Raw genomic sequence first — 22289 nt, 5'->3', positions numbered from 1 at the left:
TGTGAGCAAGCAGAAACATTCACCTAAGGAAACACCTGTACACACGTTTATTGCAACAATAATGCAGATATGGTATGTAGAGTTGCAACAGTTAATCGATTAATAGATTCATAATTGATAACTAAATTAATCCCAAACTATTTTGATTATCAATTAATTAGTTCAAGTAGTTTTTATGAAAATAAATTGTCAAAATTCTGATTTCAGCCTCTTAAATGTGAATATTTCCCGGTTTCTTTGCTCCTCTATGACAGTGAACTGAATATCTTTTGTGTGTGGACAAAACGAAACGACCTCTTGGGGTTTGGGAAACACGGTCGACATTTTTCAACATTTTATGACATTTTATGGACCAAACACCTAACCGATTAATTGAGAAAATAATCAACAGACAAATCGATTCTGAAAGTTGCAGTTAGTTGCAGCCCTAAAGGTATGAGGGTGTGTGGGGCTAACGTGGCGTGGATTAATTGTATCGGTGAAAAAAAAGAGGCCAGCACCAGGCCGGCTGGTCACTGAATAAGACCTTGCTACTTGCACATTTCCTGGATTAAGTTGTCTGGATTATACTGTACAATCGCAACAATTTAATGAATGGTTTTTAGTGGGGATGAAGTCAGCTGGAACAGCTGGATGAAAGAGAAGTGGGAACTGTGTCTGCTGCACTGTAAAACATCACACAGGAATTCATTCAACTTGACATTTCCACAGACCACTTTTTACAGAATATATTTCCTTGATTTGAATGTTGAATTGTTATGAAATGTGATCTGTACAGCATTGTTTGACAGCGACTGACCGGCGTTAACAGGGAGAGGCACAGCACACGGTCTTTGTATTCACTCTGGAACAAACTGTCTCCGACAATGTTTGTAGATGAACAGTTATCGATTCAAGTTAGACCCTTAAGTTTATTGAACTCCTCTCGAGTTCAGGTTTGTTTCTTTGATTTTTTTTAGGCAGCGGGGAAGCGTGAACGAGCAAAGGCGGGGGGCCGTTCCTCAGGTAAGCACCTTTTACAGGCAGATGGGACGTCCCATCACTGGGATTGGAGCAGATGGTCATGGTCTGATGATATTCATTAGCCTTGTTTATGATGTGCTCAGGTCCGCAGGTGGCGCGAGATTTCAAAATAATTCTCATTTCCATCAAAATGGGATTGCAAACCCTCAACGACATTTTGATGCATTTCCTAACTTAAATCATTTGCCTCTTTATCTGCTGGTTGTAACAGATGCACGACGGTTAACGACACTTAATTGGAGAGGTTTTCTTTTGCCTTCTGTCCGTGTGTGTGTGTGTGTTTCTGTGCCCCTACAACTTTTCTTAAGAGTGACTCATGTTCATAAATTGCCCTGGTTTAATGGGCAGCTGTGTTCGGATGAAACATTGTGTGAAATCAGGTCCGGCTGCCCTTTGGTCTTACCGTTTAATTTACATCTCATTTTTAGTGCAGTGTTGGGCAGTCGACTCGGTGTGTGGGTGGTGGTAAAGGTTAAATGTGGTGCACGCTGCTTCGGCTTTTGTAAAATGATGTTCCCATTAATAGAAAAAATTGGTTTCAACACAGATTTTTACACAGATTACAACTGGTGTGATCGCGTGTGTGTGTGTGACTCAGTCAGTGGGAGGTGATGGTACTGAGATTCCTTGGTCAATCAGCTGATGTGAAGCTACTGCACTTCAAACTCAGGTGTTTAAAATACAAGTGATATGCTGCGCGTAGACTTTTGACCACCAAATCACAGCTTCATCGCCGCCAATGCTTCATAAAAACACAAACATAAACAGAGGCCAATGATCAAAACTGCATTGTGATCACAGAGAGAGGGTTTGGGGAAACGGAAAGTTTGCCGCTTCACATTTCTGCTCCCATTTTATGCCTGAAAAGTTTTCCGAAACCCCCTCACATGACAATGTGAGACTGACATTTCAGACCAAGTTTCGAGAGCATCTCTGAAAACATATTTTTGAGGTGTGCAAAAAAAAAAGAAAAAGAAATGTCTTGTGCTTAGTGCAGGTGGAAGGCCAACGCAGAGAGAGGGAAACGATGGGATAGTAAATTTAGCAGGCTAATGTTGTGCACATGGCCTTTGTAGCACATTTCCATGCAAAGCTCAGTAGAGGAAAGGTTTTGCTGTGAGAGTATAGTGGAGGGAGATGAAAGGATACACCACTGATGGCTGCATCGAGATCTTTTTCAATCCAGCGTGAGAATAAGGAGGAATGCAAATGAAGGAAGTCTTAATAAACGGGTGCTCTGAGATGAAACGGAGACTTTTCGAAAAAACTCAGACTCAAGGTAGGGACACCACGACAAAGGCTGCTGCTGTGTCTGCTCCCGTCGCCTACGTCTGGCTGCGTCAGGCAAACAGAATTGTACACACAACGCTATGCGCCTGCAGGAGAAGAAATGACACTCCGTGCCAGCGGGGGGGGGGGGGCTCCAAACAGTCATGTGGACCAAGACTGACAGATAGATGAGGGTGAACTGGCCAAGAGCCGACCTCTTTAAATAGTCTAGTCTTCCCCTCCTTTGCTTTCTTTCGTACTTCCGTTTTCTCTTCTCACGCTCTGAATGGCTAAATCTGAACAGCCAATCGGAGTGATCTTTTTTCATAAACCGACTCCGATGCAACACGTTCAATCCGCAGATAGGAAGCTTGTTGGCGAGTGTAGACGGACAGCCATTTAGACGGTGCGGCACACACAGATGCCACGACCTGGGACAATCGACACTGATCGACGTTCGGACGAGTTCAGGCGGCCGCCCGACCGTTGCTTTTGTGTTTACCACCACTTATGCACATGGCAGGAAAAAAACGGTCTCATTTTTTCATATGTATCAAATCAAAGCGGTGCATGCAAACACATTCTCTGACTTCGACAATAAATGATTTTCTGCTGGACAAGTCACTGGTCAGTTATAACCGATATAACCGAGAGTCTTTCCGCAACGCTTATTTTTAGGCTCTGTGCATAACAATTATTGAGCATATTCTGGCCCCCAAGATGAAGGAATATGTCGTTGTTTCCCTCGGACTCCCTTTACAAAACAGCTCCATCATTAATGACATCAGCAACAACTGGCAGTGCTGGGGTGTGTTTACCTATTTGCAGCGGAGAAAACTGGTATGGGGTCTAGATATCGTCTAACTGGCAGAACAAATGCATTCATCTATTGTGATTGATTTGCTTTGTCATGAAGCAAAGGAAAAATTGCACTGTAAATTATTCAGTGCCATTTGATGAAATGTGAAATCCTGGCACCCTCGCTCCTTTGAGCTCATTTCTCAGGAACAACAGAGGCTCACTGCGGCAGTGATTTCTGATTTCAGCTTTGATGGTGCAACGGTGCAGTGACGTTGCAAATAAATGCACCCGAAATGAAATGAAAATGTTGCTTGAACGTATCACTGCACATATGAGTTCATTTTTTTTTTTTTTTCTTGCAGTCACAGGGCCTGGGGCAGGACCAGGTCCCGGGGCTTCAGTCCCGTAAGCTCCCTGAATAATCCTGGCGGAGCCGTGATCCCGCTCATTAAGGAAAACCTTTATTGATTTCTCAATCTTCTGAAAATCGTTGCCCCTCAGCTGATTTCGTGCGGCTGAAAGTTCCCACGTAATTTAGATGAGCGGTCGACAACTTAATTATTCCATCCCCCAGACGGCCGCAGGCAACCGCACATAAGATAATATTATTGCAGCCACAAAATTAAGAAATATGAATGAAACGAGAACCGAAATAAGGAAATGCTTAGTCACTAAAACAAACACATTTCTGTAATCATGATTCTCGCTGCACTCCTAATATTGTACACAGTCTCTAATGCATTGTTGAAAGAATGTAGGAATATTACTTTTTTCCCCCCTCTGAGATAAAGAATGCTCACTTTCTTGAAATAATTGAATCCCCTAGTCAAAAAAGAAAAGCTTTTTTGTTTTGTTTTGGGTTTCTTTCAGAAAAATGAGCTTTGATGTACATTACAACCCCAACTGGGACAAGCTCTCACTGGTATCTAAGAATAAAGCAGCTCTTTTACTGTTTGTAAAACTAGGCTGTAAAAAAAAAAGCTGCTGATAGGTTCTGATAGGTGAGTCCTAACAGTTTAAAGATCTGTACAGATGAATATGTTCATACATAAATATGCTCATCTCAGAGATGGTAAAATGAAAACCTGGGAGGGAAAATCTTACTTCCTCAGTTGTGCAGAGCTGACACCGGTTGAGCATCGTGTGTCGCTGTCTGATGTTTAAATGCAGAAGCATCTGGGAGCCACAAGGAATCCAATTTAAACGGCCTGTTTTAGCGGATATCAGCATTCTGAAGCTAACGGGACTGTGCAGTTTATGATCCTCCGGATTTCAAAAGACAAAATGGAAAAAGAAAAAAGAAAAACGCTACACTGCATTTATATTAAATATAAATATATTTATACTCACAATTTCCAAGCCTCCCAAAACAACTTCATTGTAGAGTAAAACGAACCACAAACAGAACATCACAAATCACCCTGTGCTGTGTACCACAGAGAGCTAATTGCTACCTTTTGATTTTGAGCAAAAAAGCCAAAGAACCACAGACCTTCACAACTCATTATCATCTCATCATGTATCCCGATGCACTGCTCTCCAGTTAATGGTAAGTGTGTAACCGGCTGTAAAAAAAAATGTTTTAAAAAAAGGGCAATTGCAGATGTTTAAAAGGAGATCGTCTTTAAAGAGTTAAATAATAGTCCCATTAACCGCAGCGTTACAGTGCTGCATTCTGTTCTCCGAGACACTGATGAAGGTCAGGCTTTAATGACTCCAGCTCCCCGTTTGAGCCCGGGACTCCCGGCTTAGCCACAGCTCCGGGAACTTGCTCACACAAAAGATTTCCCCCCACAATGCTGCTGGCCTAGATAGACACACAATGGGGTGGCTGTGCATAATTTAGAGCACATCTTCCGTACATTGACAAGTCCAAAATTGAAAGGGAGCTTGTCAGCCAAATTGAGTATTCAAACGTGTAATGTCCACAGTGATTTAACGTGAGGGGAAGTTAAATCAATATTTGCCCACGTGAACGCGATACTCAAGACTCGTGACATAAAGCCCGGAGCTGCTGCGTCGGCCGGGAACACGAGAGAGATGTGTGGCCCCGAGGAGCGTTCCCTCATTCAAAACAGACGATACCAAATACGCCCTCGTAACGCGACGCGTTTTATCCTACAACTTGTGTCGTTGGCTTTAACTCCGGAGGATTCCGATGACGACTGATTCCCTGGAGTTAAACAGACACTAGGTCACATTCACAGGTGGGAGATGTTAAGTCGGAGATTTCCTTTTTCTCCTCTTTGAAACGGTTCCGATTTCCAGCCAAGCGACAAACACATCAGCTTTTCTTTGCACTTGCGAGGGTGTCAAATCCTCGCACCTGGAGCCCCGGCCGCATCCATTTTGAACACACGCTCTTTCACGTGAAATTAATCAATCTCTTTATCACTCGGGCAGTGTCATTACCCAACCACAGAGTGAGAAATGAAAGTGCTAATCGCACAGCGAGTGGGGCTTTTGTGTGGGAAGGCCAGGTTTTCCTCCTTGGGAATGCATTTTCAATTGAATTTGTGAAGAATGTGAAGGATGAATTGTGATATTACCTCAAACTCCCTCTACGGTGGAACATCATATTTCAACGCAGCTTTGCAAAGGTGATTCACTCGCAGATGTGTTGTTTGTCTAAAAATACTCCATGGAAGCATATAAAAGTATTTGTAACATGTAAAAAAACAACAAGAAAAAACATCTATATATTCAGACAGTATTCACAGAAGAATAAGAGTCCTCTAATGCAGCACGGTGTTCATTAAAACCCTTTCAGACAGTTGTAACTGTGTGCACAGCAGAGCTTATACCACCACATGATTATTTACCGCGCGACAATGTCTCATTAACTGTTTCGCATTACCACGGCATACACATCATGATGGGAGCTGAGGATGGACAGTCTGTCAGAAAGGAGGCATTATTATGGTGACCGCTGTCATACTGGCTCCGACGGCTTAAATGTGTCCAATAGCAGCCCGGGGTTTAGACTTCCCCAACAATGTGTGTAGAAAAAGGGGAGGATTACTTAGAGTATTTCTCCCCTTTAATACGAAGCAGTAATGAGTGCCCGACTCTGGTGAGTGTATACGTTTGGATTGGTACATACACGGTCGTTATATTGGAGTGAACGTGCCTGCGGCAAATCTGCCTGTGTGAATCTTAAAGTTCCTCTCCTGGAATGAAATTGACTAAAAACTCATCTCTGTTCCGCAAGATAACATAAGTGTTTTTTTTTCTGTTTTTTTTTGTTTTTTTTCATAAATCCACGATTTATGAAAATGCAAATAAGTCCTTCCTTTATCCTCACCCGCGCCTCACCTGCAGCTCTGACTCTGCTCATAAAACACACAGACTATACTGCTTGTTCTCCGGTTTGGAGAAATTCGGGCGTGTATGTTTGAAACCAACTTTGAAGGTTTGAAGACGAATAGTGAATTGTACGTTTGTCGCCAACAAATCACTACATCAGCATGGTAATGTGTTTCATGTATCACTATCTAACAGTGTTAGAAATGTAGCGGCAAAAGAAGTGAGCGCTCGACCCGACAGCATTTTCAGACGGCGGATAACGTGTCGCTGCCGTTACAGAAATCTTCGTCCCGATCGCCAGATTTGACTCATATTGGTTCTTCAGTGGTTCTTTGGGGTGTTGGAGGTGCTATAGAGCACCCGTGATGTACATAGAACATTGAAGCTCAGGATGGTTCCCTCAGCGGTTCTTTGGGGTGGTTGAGGGACTAAATAGAGGTAATAAAACAATATGGAAGGCCCCACCCGCCAAATTTTGACATAGGAGAACACATGGATATCAAAATCAGTTTTTCTTCAGACCTACATTGTTAGACTGCAGTTCCACTACTATACTATACTCAGCAATGGCGTCGAAGGCTTATTCCACTCATGGAAAAAAAAGCATATGGTAGACATCTTAAAAGCTTCATTGTCAATGGAGGGCGGATTCAACGGCTTCAAGGAGGTATGATTTGTTAAACTCTCACATCTGAATGATGAACAAATTAACATTTCATAGAATACCATTAAAGCAATCCTGGAATAAAATGTACAAAACTAATGGTATAATTAAAATTGATAACTACTATAATTTTGATGAAAGAGACTTTGGACGATTAACACATCCGTGGTGAAGAGGAACGGTTGAACATGTGTACCTGCTTTCCATGAGAAATGATGCTCCTTGTGAAACACAATGTCGGACCGGACCGGCGTGGAAAAGAGAGACAAGAGGAGGAAGAGGCCGAGGTAGTTCCCAGCTCGCCGTGTCCAGGCAATGACCCCAAAGTCATCTTTCGGAGTCATAGTCCAGCCCATTTGCTTCCTCTCTTACTCCTGTGGGGGAGAACATTTAATTCATCAGTAACTCTGCCACAGAAAATGGTCAGACACGGCGGCTGGAGGAACAAGTGGATGAGACTGTGCGTTGTTCGGAAACTCTCAGGCTGAAAAAACAACATCTCACTTCAAACCTCCAGCCCAGAAACGTGACATTCAGTGTCACCTTCCAGAGTGCATCACACCGCCTCACACGCGAATGGTGTCGTAGTCCTTCATTCTTTTTTTTTTTCTCTTTGTTTTTAATCCAGCACACGAGTGTGATACCATGCCTGCCCCTTCTCCCACATAGACCAGAAATAATTAATAAGAGGCTTGAGCGTCCCAGCCTCCCAAGGTAGATGTGGAAACATGTATTGAAGGAAAGGAAGACTCAAAGCTCGGAGTAATACGGGGTATTAGTACCTTTTTATTGCAGCTCATTTATTCATATCTCCTCCTGCAGTGATTCATGTCCTAGGAGTGCTGGGGATTAGTCCTGGATTCACCAGGCCTCTAATTGTGTTGCACCAACAGCAAAATTAATGAATATGGAATTGAATTTGTAACACCTGATTCTTTGAGAGGCTGATGTTTGATGTTCGGGACTGCTGAGATTCATTTTCCAAAAAACAAATTTTGCTGCGCCGCGGCACTTATTGCGAGAGACGTGTTGTTATTGTCTTATCATCCCACAGAGTGCTGCCTCCAGTTTGTCGTACCGCAATCATGGAACTCCGAAACACTTTCTGACACAGCGGAACTTGTAACGGTAAGACTGTAATTCGGCATAAAATGAAATACATGAAACATGGAGCAGATACAAGAAGTGAGCAAACGTGGGAAAAGGTTTAAGCGAAATGGGTGAGGAATTCATCAAGAGTTTATTTGGGGATTTATTTCTCATTTTGAAGTCAGTGTCAGACTATGAAGAGATAGATGCATTCTAGAAAAGCAATGATGTTTAACCTACTAAACATGACACATCTACGCTATGACTACATGAGGATCTATTTTTAATGTGATTCTTTTTCTTTTCTTCTAACGTTGTAGATCACTGCAGCGCAGTGGGTTGGCCACATTTTGTGTTGATGAATAAGCAGCATATCTGATGGGAGATTAGGGGCGTTCAAGATGTGAGATTATTTACACATGGCGAGTGCTGCATTAGTAGTGCCTGATTTCATTCAGGGAAATTAGATTTTGACTTTGCTGCTTTAGCCGAGTTTTTTTTTTTGGGGGGGGGTGGGAATTCGGTTTTAATGAGAAAGAATTGCGAGGGTGGAGATGGCTCGGCGCCCAGAAGTGCGCCGCCAGATGCCCGCTATTTTTTTTAAAGGACTGTCCAATTTTATTCTAGGTTTGATGTGGTATCATATAGCCACGCGTGTTTTTGGTTTCCTCTTTATTTTTAAACACCGTCCAAACACAAAGGGTTTGGCATTTCAACATGTACAACTCTTGTTTGTGTGTCCTTCATACCGGTCTGCAGCATCGTGTGTCAATCCAAAGAATAACAAAAGCGTGAGGTGTCCCGTCTCTATTTTAAAGAACTCATCCACTTTCAATAGAATGTTTGCACCAGTTATATATATATATATATATATATATATATATATATATATATATATATATATATATATATATATATATATATATATATATTTATAAGGTGCCTTTGTCTTGCATTTTTTGTTGGCCAGAAAATCTTTTCTGTTCGGATGAATGAGCAGAGTAGTCTGGCACTTGCGCAGCCATATGCCAATTAGACACCTCTGGCTGCTGATTACTAGCCAACCTCCCGGGCTGCACTGCTCTGGAAGCCATACCTGACTGCACCCAGATTACATCCTCCCTCTAGCCAGTCTCATTTGACTATTCATGGGACGAGCAGCGCTCTCCATAGGCCGACCGGAACATGTCACAACTGATTGGAAAACACGCTCTTGAACGGAAACAAGCCACGAAGGCACGCGCCTGACCTAGAGGTGCACTTTTCCTTTGCGCAAGATGGGTTTGCAAAAAAAGAAAAAGACAAAGAAAAAAGGCACTTGAATGGTTACTTTTCCTGGAGCCTGTCAATTTAAAGAGTAAGTGATGAATGCGTTTACCACAACTCAGGCTTCCAGTCTGTGGCTCCCTGTAGATGAGGAATACAGTGCTATACTGAAAATCTTTTAAATGGGAAAGCTCTTAAAGCTGCTAAATATCTGGGTCAAAGGAATCTTGCCAGTGTCCCGGTGGCCACGGGAAACCTGGCCAACAGCAGCATGGCTCAGATGCTGCTGCGCATCCTATTAGATACTCCATGATCTGATGGAATGCAATCTGCCCCTCCGTCTCCTGCGGTCCTCGTCTGTGGCTCGCTCACCGGATTCGGGGAGCGAGGACCTTGCAGCTGTCATGAGGGAACAGATGAGCAACACTTCACAGCCTTTCCCTCTCACAGGTGGTCACAATAATTAATGCTTGATTAGATCTCTCCAAATGAATGTCAAAAGCTAATTCGCTGTGCCAAGGCTCGGGAACAAGACGAGAACAATCGCCAGGCGATCCCCGCATACTCTCTTCAAATATGCCAAACACCCAGTTCTGTCTGGAGTGGAAACAAAGGCCTTTGATCCCAGCCCGTTTACCAGAGATGCGGCCCTCTTCCCTGGATTTCCATGCAATTATGTTGCCAACCTGCTAAGTCTCCCTCCACATTCGCATCGCTTAAATTCCCGCCCGCATCCCCCCCGTGCTCCTCTTTGTGTGCTGCGTCCAGCACATTCAGCTTAACCCGGCTGCTGGTATGTTGTCCAAATTGTGCTGCATGTGATTGTATTTGTGTGTTTAAATTTGCCAAATCCAATCAATGACAAACAGGAAGATTTTTGCCGACGTTTTCATTGGCAGAGATGACCATGGCAGCATTGAAAGAATCAAAAATCGTTGTTGTTTTTTGTATCCCTTTGATCACAGGCTTGTGGGAGCAGACTGCATTGAACTGTCACAATACGGACTCACTGTACTTTTCAAAAACATTTCAGTCCGTCTTCATATTATTCCTGAATCTATTTTTTACACAATGTACCCTATTGTATTAAGAACGGCGACAGAAACAACGTACCCGTTTGACTGGCCGAACAGTCGGTGCCGGCTCCGAAACATAGTGTGCTGCTTTTATGATTTTCTAAAAGGTCGGGCCTCATGGGACTTTTCATCATGACCATAAAATAATTGGGTCGTGGAAAAGAAATTTGAATCAAATATCGGAGCACATATCAACAAGCGGTGCGCCCCGTATGTTGTGAGGCAGAATGTAATGCCGCGGATGTCCAGCTGGTGGCCGGACGTGCAGCGAGTTGGATGCACTTTGATGCAGGAAACCCATTTGCATCCCACTACACCAGCAGTGTTTTATTTGCCTTTACTGAGACCTTACCTATAGTTTGTTTTCTGTAAATAATAACCCAAAAAGTGTAACTGTCCCCATAAACAACTGCAAGCGCACTTTAATACATCATAGCCTTCACTGCACGATTTGCAATGTACACTGTACCTGAGTGAGATGACTGCCAGTCATCCCTTTGGGTGATCTGGTTGGTTGGTACAGCGGCAGATGCTTTTTTTGCTTGCTTTTTCTTTTTTTTTTCCACAGAAGACAGGAGCAGGGCAGAGGAGGCCTCCAAAGACTTTAAGTCTGACAGGGACGGTAAATCAGCTGCACCAGGTCTTCCGCCCGAAGCATCATGCAGTAGCTTAATCCTGTGTGAATCAAAGTGAAGAGGGCTGGGATTGTGTCACACCTCCGGCAGCACTGACTGGTATTAACTCCCTGCCGCCGTCTCAGTCAAGCACCTACCCACTGACGTGTGGTGTGGGGCGAGCACGGGAGTCAGCCTGGGATACAGGGTCTGAGGAAGACAAAGAGAAAGACACGATGAACATCAGCTGCAGAGTAAAATCGGACTCTTTATGTAACGACAAATCTCAAGATTATGCTTCTGTCACAATCGTGCATCGGTGTGTAGCTGCAGGTGGGCTTCATAAAGAAGCATGACCTGAAGGCAGTGTCCTTTCATTTTATATAACCTGAGCACACATTGGTCCAGATGTATGACTTTTCTGTGATTTATAATCCATTCATCTGCTCCGTCATATTCATTACACTATTCATCTCTGGGGGTAAGAGTTTGTGTGCATATAAATAAGGATTATCATGTTTTTTCGATTTGGACTTGCTTCAGACACAAAGGGGGAAAGGCAACGTCACTTCTGCGCGGTGTTGGCACAGCAACACTTGTTGTTCGTGAATTTTACATGTCTCTGCGAGGCCTTTCAGTGACGATCCGTCATTGCCTGGGACATATTCCGACAGCGATACCAAAGACAAGAGCCCGGTCCAAGAGTTGCAGCGCGGGGTTTTGTTCTCCTATGACATTCAGTGATTACCTGTCAACCCTCCAGCCAAGCCTATTGCGAGAGCCCTTCCAGAGAAAACACTGAGTCTATTAACACCTCCTTCCTTTGTCTCCCATCCACCCCCACCCGCGTCCTCAGTGGCCCCACTCCCTTATTGACCTCCATGGCTACCTACCACATAAAACCCCAGTAACCCAGACCTCATTTCCCGAGGCTATTAAGTCCTTTGCCTCGCCATCCCATTGTGGCTCATCTTTGGAGCAGCACTTCTCCTCCCACAGCTGGCAACTAAGTAAAAGCCAGCAAATAGGATAGAAGAAAGGGGGCTCCTGGTGGACAAAGAAAAATCAATTGGCAACATGCTATTCATTTAATCTTCATTCAATCTCAACTTTAGACTTTGATTACAGTCAAACTGCGTGTGGTACCGCTTCCTGTTTTTCTCGCCTCTTGTGGATTTCTGCATTTGTTTGATCATGCAGTAATTCTTGTTGTCTACTGAAAAGCACAGGCAGTTTTTAAGAAGTCAGATTAAATTGTTCATGCAGAGGCTGTATTGTAAGTTTTGGTAGGGATGCTAAACAAAAAAATTCTAATTCATCTCAACAGGCTGACAAATGTGTCATTGTAGGGACGCAACACAAAGAATGGCAACGTTGGTCACTTGGACAGTTCGTCCCTTTGGTCCACTTTTGTTTTGTTTCTTTCAGAACACTTGATGACAATATATTAGTAAACAAAATTAGGATTAACCGGGGTTTAGATTAGGTTGACTGGATTTACTGTAAAATAATGTTGCAATGGATGAAACTGTTTTGGCATCTTTACCCAACAACATAACTGACAATATAAATAGTTACATACAGTACACAATACAATGTGTTCACTAATTTACCATGCTTTAATGTACAGTACACAAAAGCCTTGATAAGGAGACAAACTTTGCTGCCTATCAGCCTGTTGGAAAGTGTAGCCAATGTGAATGTGCCTGCAACCTGTATTCTCTCAAATGGCCAGCAGGGGGCGACTTCCCTGGAAGGAAAAAGAAGTCTATTTCTATAGGAGTATTTGAGAAAGTAACACTAATTCTCATTTGATTTATAACTTCTGTAAACATTTCCCTAAGGGGTTTATGGTCTCAATCTCTACTTACAAGTCTTCTTCAATACAACGTGGATACAGCGTGATTGACAGCAGGTACCGTCCAATCGGTGCAGGTGCCTCTCAAACAGGCCCGCCCCCCAGCTCAGAACACCAAGATGGCGCTTGCCGAAATGCTAAACACTTCTCTTAAAAGGCTCAGAAAGACATCTGGAAGTTGATACAAACAATGTGACAAAATCTTAACTTTGCCCTACTTAGACGTTCGTTTTTTTTATGCTGAGCAAATGCTAATGTGAAAACTAACACTATGAATAACAAAAACAAAACACCAAAGCAAAGTGAAAATTGACATTTCACCGTGCGCCGCTTCTCGCATCATCCTGTGAGATCAAGACCGAGACGTTTTTAGCGATATCATTAAATGCCAGTTATTTATAACCTCTGATTAAATTGGCGGATGTTGAACTTGCCAGATTGGAATTCATAGTCAAGGCTTCTTTTTTCGTGAGTGGGCTTGGTAACCGCGTAGACTCAAACCTTCCTCTATATCACAATCCGGCTTCTTCCTCTGTACTTCGGCAGACAAACATCAAACTCAGCTCATCAGTAAAACAGGCCATATATTTTCGCAATGCCTCCAGAAATTGGAAATCCTGTTCCCAGACAGGTGAGATGTGGTGTGCGGGTGTGTATCTGAAAGAGAGGGAGGTATCTCTACTCCGCCAGCACCTCAAACAGTCTGGGAGCCCGAGCAGCTGTTCCCGCAGCCAGGGTTGTGAACTCAATCAGCTGCATGGTTATCGCCGCGGTGGCGAACATACTACGGCTCTTTTTTCGCCTGCTGTAGGTGCAGCGGTATGGCTACGTAGGCGAGCCGACGGGGTCACAGCAGCGATGACGGCATGAGAGAGCTTTAAGTCAGCAGTGCCCACCCAGCCTTCGCCACAAAAAAGATCAGTTAAATGATTCTATCCATGCACTCGTGCATATCTTTTTTCACAAAATCAGGGAATTGGCTTTAAATCTCTTAATCTCTACATTGTGTCATTTTTTTTTTCTCTTTGGTTTCTGCTATTGAATTAGCAGGCCTGGAAGCACACACTTCTTTAGAAGACTGCTGCATTGCAGTGATTAATTACAAAGCAAATGTGATCAGACAGGGTAAATTTGAAAGAGGCGGGGTGATAAAAAAAGAGATGTTTAAATATGGACGCGCTGCATCACTTAATCAAATTTCTTACACCAAATACTGTTACAGACAGGAAATCTCTACTACAGTCACACTTAAGTATATTTTTTAATCTGAGTCGCAATCTGCTAAATCCTAAATCTTCACAATAAGAATATTTCTTGGGCAAATGATTAAGATCTGAGGACAAGAAAAAAAAAAAGAAGAAAGAAAGCCTACAGCTGTGTTAATACACAAGCTGGTGTTGTATGCTGCTCAAACTCGTCTGACCCAGGATGAGAATCACCGCACCGCGTGATCGATTGTAGCTCAGCCTCACGTGTTAATCAAAAACAATCCGGTGTCGGTCAGAGGCGGGCGCGCTCTCGTCGTCAAGAGACCCTGATGTATGACGGAGAACACCTTGCATGCATCGAAGCGGATTCAGGCATAATCAAAAAGGTGCATAATTTCATTGTAAGATATTAATGCGCCATTTACCCCGCTCATGCAGTTCTCTGTTCAAAGTGATTCATTAGCCTTTGGAGGAAAAATGACCTTAATTGATGCGATGCCTGAAACAATGATACAGCACTGTGTTGTTCGCCAGATAATTATCACTGAATGTGTTTCTACACTATAAATAGTTCATTTAAAAAACATGAATGGGGATATCACAGAATGTTGAATGAGCGCAGAACAAAAGCTGTAAAACGAAATGCCTTTTTCTAATTGTTGGTGCAATTTGCAGAGGGGGAAGGGGGTGCATGGGATTTCCCCCTTTATATATATACAGTATATATCGATATATATATCCCTGGCCATAACCCCCCCCCCCCAAGTGATTAATGCTACTTCACCAATAGACCATATAAAATACCCAAAATAGAAGTTTTTAAACTAAGTCAAGCGCTGTAACGTGAACAGTCAATGGTGCGATCGAACGATAAAATCTGTAATTGGACCACCCACTGTCAGCGCTCGCGTTCCTGAGACAATACTGTGGATGATTTACCAATGATTGTGGTTCCGTTAGCCTGGATCAACGCACGGCTTCTCAGAATGTCACCAAGCACGAATATTTGGAAGGGGGACTTACTTCTTGCATGTTTTGTTTTGTTGTGCACGTGTGATGGTGGTCAGCCAGTCGTGTGCTGTCCGGTGCAGTGTGTTTTTTTCACAAATCATGATCATGCTCAAGAAAAAAGGATTTGGAGCGGAAACAGACACCAAAAAAATAAAACCATCTCGGCCTTCTGAAGCAGAGCCGGGAAATTATTCCACGAAAGACAGAATGAGAGCGATCGAGAGCTTGAAAGAGAAACAAACCCTTTCTGGATAATCGGATTTCTTTTTTGTGTGGCTGTTGCACGAGCGGCCTCCCAGCCCCTACCCCCCCTTCATTAAAATAGTTTATAATTGACGCAGCGCTGGCTGTAATCCTGGTCACTGTGTCTCCCCTTTTCTATTGATAAGAGCGTCTCGTGGGAACCAGGGGAAAGCAGGTGAGCGTGTCTGGCCGCTGAGGAGCCAGAGGGGATTGTCGCCCAGAGAGGGGGCTACATCAGCGTGAGCGAGCGATGGGGCGGTGTGACGGCATCAGGATTAATTTTGAGGAGGCCTGGCTGCTGACGCAGGCTGATAACATGGGTCAGCAGTTCCAGACACACCTGGACCCGGAAGCCACAAGTGCCCCGGCGGAAAATAATTGTCGATGTACCAAGAGCTGTGTGCATTTATCTCAGTGTGTGAGTGTGTGTGTGTGCGTCAGTGGGGAAAAAAAGAGGAGTTAATACCTGAATGTAGGAGATGACCAGAGATGGCTGAAAAAGTCAATTATACAGAGGTAAGAAATGTGGAGGCGAGGGGAACCATGGGTGAAATTAAAAGCCTGCGTGATGATGTTCTGTTCCTTTGTGAGAGTGGTCTAGGGTTGTGTAAAAAATGTCAAAATATCCCCGCATGCTGGAGAAAGAAGAGTTTGTGTGATGGGTGAAAAAAGAAAGATGGATTTGTTCAAATCAACAACGTTAACCATTAACAACAAGCATCGACTGGTTTTATTGAATGCGTCGGACAACAACAGGCGGATCTATTCACCGTCCGCCGCGCGCCGCAACCTGACGACAAGCGATGTACTGTGGCGCTCCGTATGACCCAAATTCCCATGAGCCAGTTCAAAGCAGGCTTTGCATATTAAATGTGCGCATTTTAGTCTTTAAAGCAGAATTGCATATTTTTAGATCAAGTCTCGCAGACGAGACATTGCAAAAGATTTCAAAACAGAAAGTCCGTCAACAAAGGCAGAGCAGGTCAATCAAGAGAAGTCAGGACACGCTGAAAACAAGGCGAACTAGGGCTCGAACAGAACTACCGACTCAATATTCAAATATTACTTTGCAGTTTCTCAGACAAAGCTTACGTTCATGAATAAAGAACTTGCATTTTTAGTGATCAAAAACATTAGTATTATTATTCTTATCTTTTCCCGTCTCACAGCTTTTAAATGTCAGAACATAAAGGTTCACTTTGTTCCCTGACCTTTCCAATCCCATCAACATTGTCAGAGGCACTAATAACCTCACACACGCAAAGCTATGTCACACTGCGCTATCTACATATTCAAAACAATGAGCCAGGCGCCACGTGATGAACTATCGTGTTGATTAATGTGCTAAGAGCCGATATGCATGTGCAACATTATCACTTCAAAAGCTGAGGGGTAGCAGAGATGGTTACGAGACGACACACACACACACACACACACACACACACACACACACACACACACACACACACACACACACACACACACACACACACACACACACACACACACACACACACACACACACACACACACACACACACACACACACACACACACTGAATCTAACGTCTGAAGCCCTCTTCCATCAAATGGGTAGAGTCTCTAACTCCATTGCGTCGGAGCTCAGAGTTCAGATTTTGGGGGATGAAGGGAAACAAGTTGGCGCTTTGTGCTTTAAGAAGGCACCAGCATTGTGCCGAGTGATAAGGGCTCAGGACAATGGAGAGGGAGCGAGAGGGGATACCGCAGTCTGCAGCCCATCTGGATTATCAGAGTGCAGCCATGGATAGAAAGGAGAGAAGAGAAGATGAGAGGAGGCAGGCCCGGGCATCTGTGACTGACAATTATGGTTCCATGTCGAGGAGAAGGCACTCAAACGGGTGACTTCCTGTATTGATTGATGGGTGTTCCAGGGATTAAACTTTAACCTTATATTGATCCAGTTCACTGCAAGTGTGGGTACAGTGGGGGTAGGGGTGTGGGGGTGGGGGGGGGGGGGGGTGGAGACACACTGGCCTCGAGAGCAGCTGTTTCTGAAAATGTAAATGTCGCATAAAACGCTGCGATGAGGGCCCCATTTGTCTGGTTTATATGCACTGGCAGACAGACAGCAGGCTCAAATTTAATAAGGAGAGATCTCGGGGTAAACTCTAGACGAAATTGTGGCTCAATAGTTACATCTATCCGTCAGGTGCTATGGCAGAGAAAAGAGGGAAAAAAAATATTTTGATTTACAAACAATGTCTGACCCAGATCTGACAGCGCGCACTGCAAAACGAGGCGGCGCTGAGGGCCCGCCAATGAGATAACCAATGTCACTCACGAGTGTTGGCGCAGGCTGATGGGCAGGAAATGGAGACGATAGAGACGCAATTTGTCACTCGCCACATGGATGTTTACGGAGAGCGTAGCATGAAAAGGGAGCAAGTACCTACTCTAGTATTGAGTGCGCACACAATGTTTGGCATCTGCAATTAGGCTGTTTACGGAGCCTGTGAGCATCTGAAAAGAAATATATACAAAAATATAAACCGTCTCCACCGCTCGCAGGCTTTAAAAAAATATGTGAAGATTATCCTGTGAATGATGGCGACGTGATGATGACAGGCGAGGGTGGCGCTCTGGAATTATGGCAACATATACGTTAAATCATTCATGCCCCCCTGCTCGGTGATCAGCGCTGCCGTGCCATACACTCACAGTTTAGCACACACCGCAGCAGAACACCTCATCTGCGAGAGGATGTGGATCGAGGACACGATTGTGCCGCCGCTATACGTGGCTTTATCTGTCTATTCTGTCTCCTCTCTCGCAACATAAAGTTTTAATGTTAAAGCCAATTTGCTTTAATCACCAATTTCCTCTGCAGCAAAAAAACCCCACAAAAAAGCAGGCGCACTGCACTATTCAGTACCAATCTATTTACTTACCTGTGAATCGCATGGCGACTTCTTTGCTGTGGACTGTACAGAAGTTAAAAAAAGATTTCACAAAGAAAGCTGGGGATATGCTATGAAGGGTTGTGCTCGGGTTTGACATTTAGCAATGCTAAACAGCTATCATTATCATTATCAAATCCATTCAGATTCATGTTTAAAACATGATGTATTTTGTTGGCATGGTAACATATAGATATTGCATATGCATTAAGACTATGAATGGCAACAGGAAGCTTTGTGTTTCACTTAACATTGTGCGTCAAAAAAAAAATCTTTAATTGTATCAAGTAACAATCACGAGCATTACAAGCCTAGGGCCCTTGACAGTTTGCAGTGACAAGGAGAGCAATGTGGCGCCTGTGTGATATATGATAAGTGATATATATATATATATACAGTATGATAAGAGTATGAACGGATATAATGTCACAGCTTTTGAAAAAAGACTTTTTGAAAAGTGTCATATTCATAAAGAAATATATAGGTGTTGGACGTGGTTCAGAAGAGCTGGGAAGTTGTTTTAGCTCGGTATTCAAGACCTTTTCAATCCGGGACCAGTCTCAATGTGCACAGTGCGAGGGTTTGACAGGGCGCTGTCAGCCCTTTTTTCTTTTGAAACTGGGAGACACACAAGCTGTTTCTATAATTTCAAAGTAAAGTGGTGTGAGGGGGGGAAAAAAAGTAGCTGCGGCCTTAGATTTAACAGAAAAAAAATGATCTTACTCAAAAGTAACTTAACTTGGTGGCTGGTTGAAAACAGCTATTCCGCGCAAATACCCTCTGAGATCGGGCATTGTGGGCGCACAAAAGGAAAAACTGGCATATTTTATATGTGGCCACGGCAAAAGTCAGACGCTCTGGTGTCACTATGAAGAAAATGACATTGTCGAGTGAATGAGAGTTATTTTCTTCCAACTGTGTTCACTATCAAGGTCCATTATCCCACTCAATAGCAGCAGTCATATTGAGTGTGTCATGATCCTCGCGCCCATAGTTTGAATATCAGTTGGATGGTGCGGCTGCAATGCTGCTCTGGTCACCAGCCTCAACTTCCTGTTGTTTGTTTTTTTACCTTGTACATACAATAACTATATTAACACAAAATATTTGTTTTAAACACCAAATGATGAAAAGACTGTTAACATCTGACAACGAAAAAAGGTCCCTTACTATTGATAACATCATTTTGTCATCAATTTTTTCTCAACATGAGGAAAGACTGAGTCCTAGTTAAAGAGCTGTGTGCTTAAATTAGTCTCGACATACTCATCAGTGATAAACAAAGAAATGATTTGATTTGCTGTAATACAGATACAAAACTGTGTGTTCCTCTAACAATGCTGCATATCAACATGGTTAAAACATGCACAGTGCTTTAATAGCTATACTGTTTTATCATAATGAATGCTTTTGGGTTTTGCTCTTGTGGTAGGCAGTTGCGACCATTGCAAACGACATTCCTGATCAAGATTAGTACGGTGGCCCCTGAGGACATACCAGAGAGAAAGCATTGAGGTATGATGTGCCTTCAAATCCAAGATGCTACAAATGCTCAACAACACACAAGGAGAACACCTGAAAAGAGAATTGCTGCACAGGGATGCTACATGGTCTTAGAACTGACGGCGGCGAACGCTGACTAGCAGGATATCTCCAGAGCTGGACTGCAAGCTGCTGAGTTGGCCCGATGTTGGTCATGAAGGCTGGTCTTCACACGCTTTCCAAACAGGCCTTATCTGGATAAACTGGCCTCACGTTACATAAACCTCAACGGATGCTTTTGTGTGGTGTTTAATCAGGAGCCACGGTCCTTCAGAACTGAAGAAGCCTCTTGGATGAGAGGATTCTTGAGACGTCCTCAAGAATCTACGACCGAGTCCAGTGGCTCCTGATTCGACACCCTTGTGGATAACTACGACCTGGAAGAATGAGAATCTCCACAGATCATCTTGCTTCGTTTAGTTAGCTACATGAAGCCTGACGGAGGAAAATAATTTTATAATTCTGCAGCTAATCCAAATCAGGTCCGTCGCCAGTCATGTTGGTGCTTTCTCTCTCGTGTGTAGCTCTGTTGTCGGGGCCACCGTTAGATTAAGGTTTAGAAAAGAGGACACAAAAAAATGGTCCAAATAAGGCCAGTCTTTTCCTTTCTCACTCTATACCCTGTGTTACAAAAATAGCACGTAATGTGTTTGCTGTAGAGGCTCTTGTTCAAAGCCAATAGGACACACAAAGATGGGTTTTCTTTCTTAGCCAGTTAATCCACCGCACTGCCAAGTGGGAGCATGAAACAGAAATAGAACACCGCAGAAAATCAAGCGTTTTCAGCGAGGAAACATGTAATAATGGCACATCGATACAGCCAGATTCATACTGGAAGAATGCTCAATTCAAAACCATTGTTATATCATGTACTGTATTTTCATTACATTAATAAGACCTTTATTTATATTTTTAATTTCGCTTCATAAGTATGTCAGTGTTGATTTAACAACTTACTGTGGTGTCATAGGAATGGAAACCTAAATCTTTTTGTGGCTCCTGGCTGCTTTCACTATTGCAGACCAGCATTTTAATAATTGATTATGTATTTGTAGCAGCTTAACCTTTATATACGATATCCTGCATCGCTAAGCCGCACCATCTCTAAATAGGTTCCATGCCTTGCCAAAGAATAACAATCTACAGATCTCTCTACAAAAGGGGGGGGCCTGCCACTGTGCTGTATGACTGCGACGCATCTAAAAAACAGAGAGAGGAATACATAATTAATTTGTATCAGAGTTACCCCACATGGGTCTGAAGCCGATCTAAATATGTTTCAATTACAATGAAAAGATTGAAAAGGATAGGCATCTGTGACAAAATGTCAACTTGAAACGTGTAACCTGCAATTACAGAATTGATCCTATAGGTTCTCTGGTGTCAGAGGGATCATTACACAGCCAGCCACACTAGGGCTTCCATGGGGGCTCAACATGGGTTCATTTGATTAGACGTGGAAACTGAATATAAGAAGGACCCTCTCTCTCAAGTGTCTGTCAAACTTAAACTAAAAAGGATCATATTATTTAACTGAGGTGGGGCATATAGGCCTTTCATATAGACATATACATCTAACGGCAGTCTCTCAGTGGCATATTAAAGAATTCAGACCATTGGTAATGGGATATCCTTTTCCTTATTACCAAATAAAAGTGCTTTATGTCTTTGTCTGTCAGATTATGGCAACAAAGGTATTTTAGCTGAGGTACCACCTGGCACCAATGCCAATCGTCACAATACAACTCATCGTGGTAGGGAGCCAAAAGGTAAATGGGAAAAACATACAGATTATACTGCTGTTGACATATATTCATGAACCGGGCAGTGTTTATGAAGCATCTAAGGACCCCTCTCAGGAATCGTGCCGAAAGTTAAAATAGGAACTGAAAACACTTCAACCTCAGACTTGGAAATAAGGAGCAACCTGCGGCACCAACAGCACAGCACGGCGTAGGACATGAATCTATAAAAACATGGAAACATTTTCATCTCCAGTTTGACTCTGACCAGGGCACCCCACCACTACATAAATCGTTCACAGCTACTGCTTTACTATACGACCCAGAATTGAAAAGCACTGTCTTGAGGTAACTATTGTTGCAGGAGAGGCTCCTCCTGCCAGTGAGAAAAGACAGTCAGTCGCAGCTGCAATAACTGTACCATGTTCAATAGCATCGCGACTCTGATCTCATGTCAATGATCCATGGAATCTTTTTGAACCCCCGAACATGAGAGGAGATTGGAGGATAATGCATGAGCTTTGAGGTGTGAGCACCAATAGGAACGGCCACTGCTGGCGCTGACTGTCTTCAGAGCCATGACACCATCGCACGAACAGCAACGGATGTTAAACTCAAAATTAAAGGGTACACAGTTT

General features: G+C 43.3%; 1 protein-coding gene across 2 annotated transcripts in view; it reads right to left on the bottom strand.

The window, feature by feature from the left end:
* thsd7ba (thrombospondin, type I, domain containing 7Ba) overlaps positions 1–22289 on the bottom strand; it is a 165477-nt gene that overhangs the window by 110230 nt on the left and 32958 nt on the right. For both annotated transcript variants that reach the window (XM_047337196.1, XM_035603676.2), the window contains exons 2-3: positions 10964–11318; positions 7260–7437 (exon numbers count right to left, since the gene is read on the bottom strand). In XM_047337196.1, the coding sequence (XP_047193152.1) occupies positions 7260–7419 (160 nt within the window). In that variant the 5' untranslated portion in view covers positions 7420–7437; positions 10964–11318. The remainder of the gene's footprint in view (positions 1–7259; positions 7438–10963; positions 11319–22289) is intronic.

The sequence above is a fragment of the Scophthalmus maximus genome, chromosome 14 (genome assembly GCF_022379125.1).
Source record: "Scophthalmus maximus strain ysfricsl-2021 chromosome 14, ASM2237912v1, whole genome shotgun sequence".
NCBI classification, from domain to species: Eukaryota; Metazoa; Chordata; class Actinopteri; order Pleuronectiformes; family Scophthalmidae; genus Scophthalmus; species Scophthalmus maximus.
This window is presented reverse-complemented; position numbering and strand designations above follow the sequence as displayed.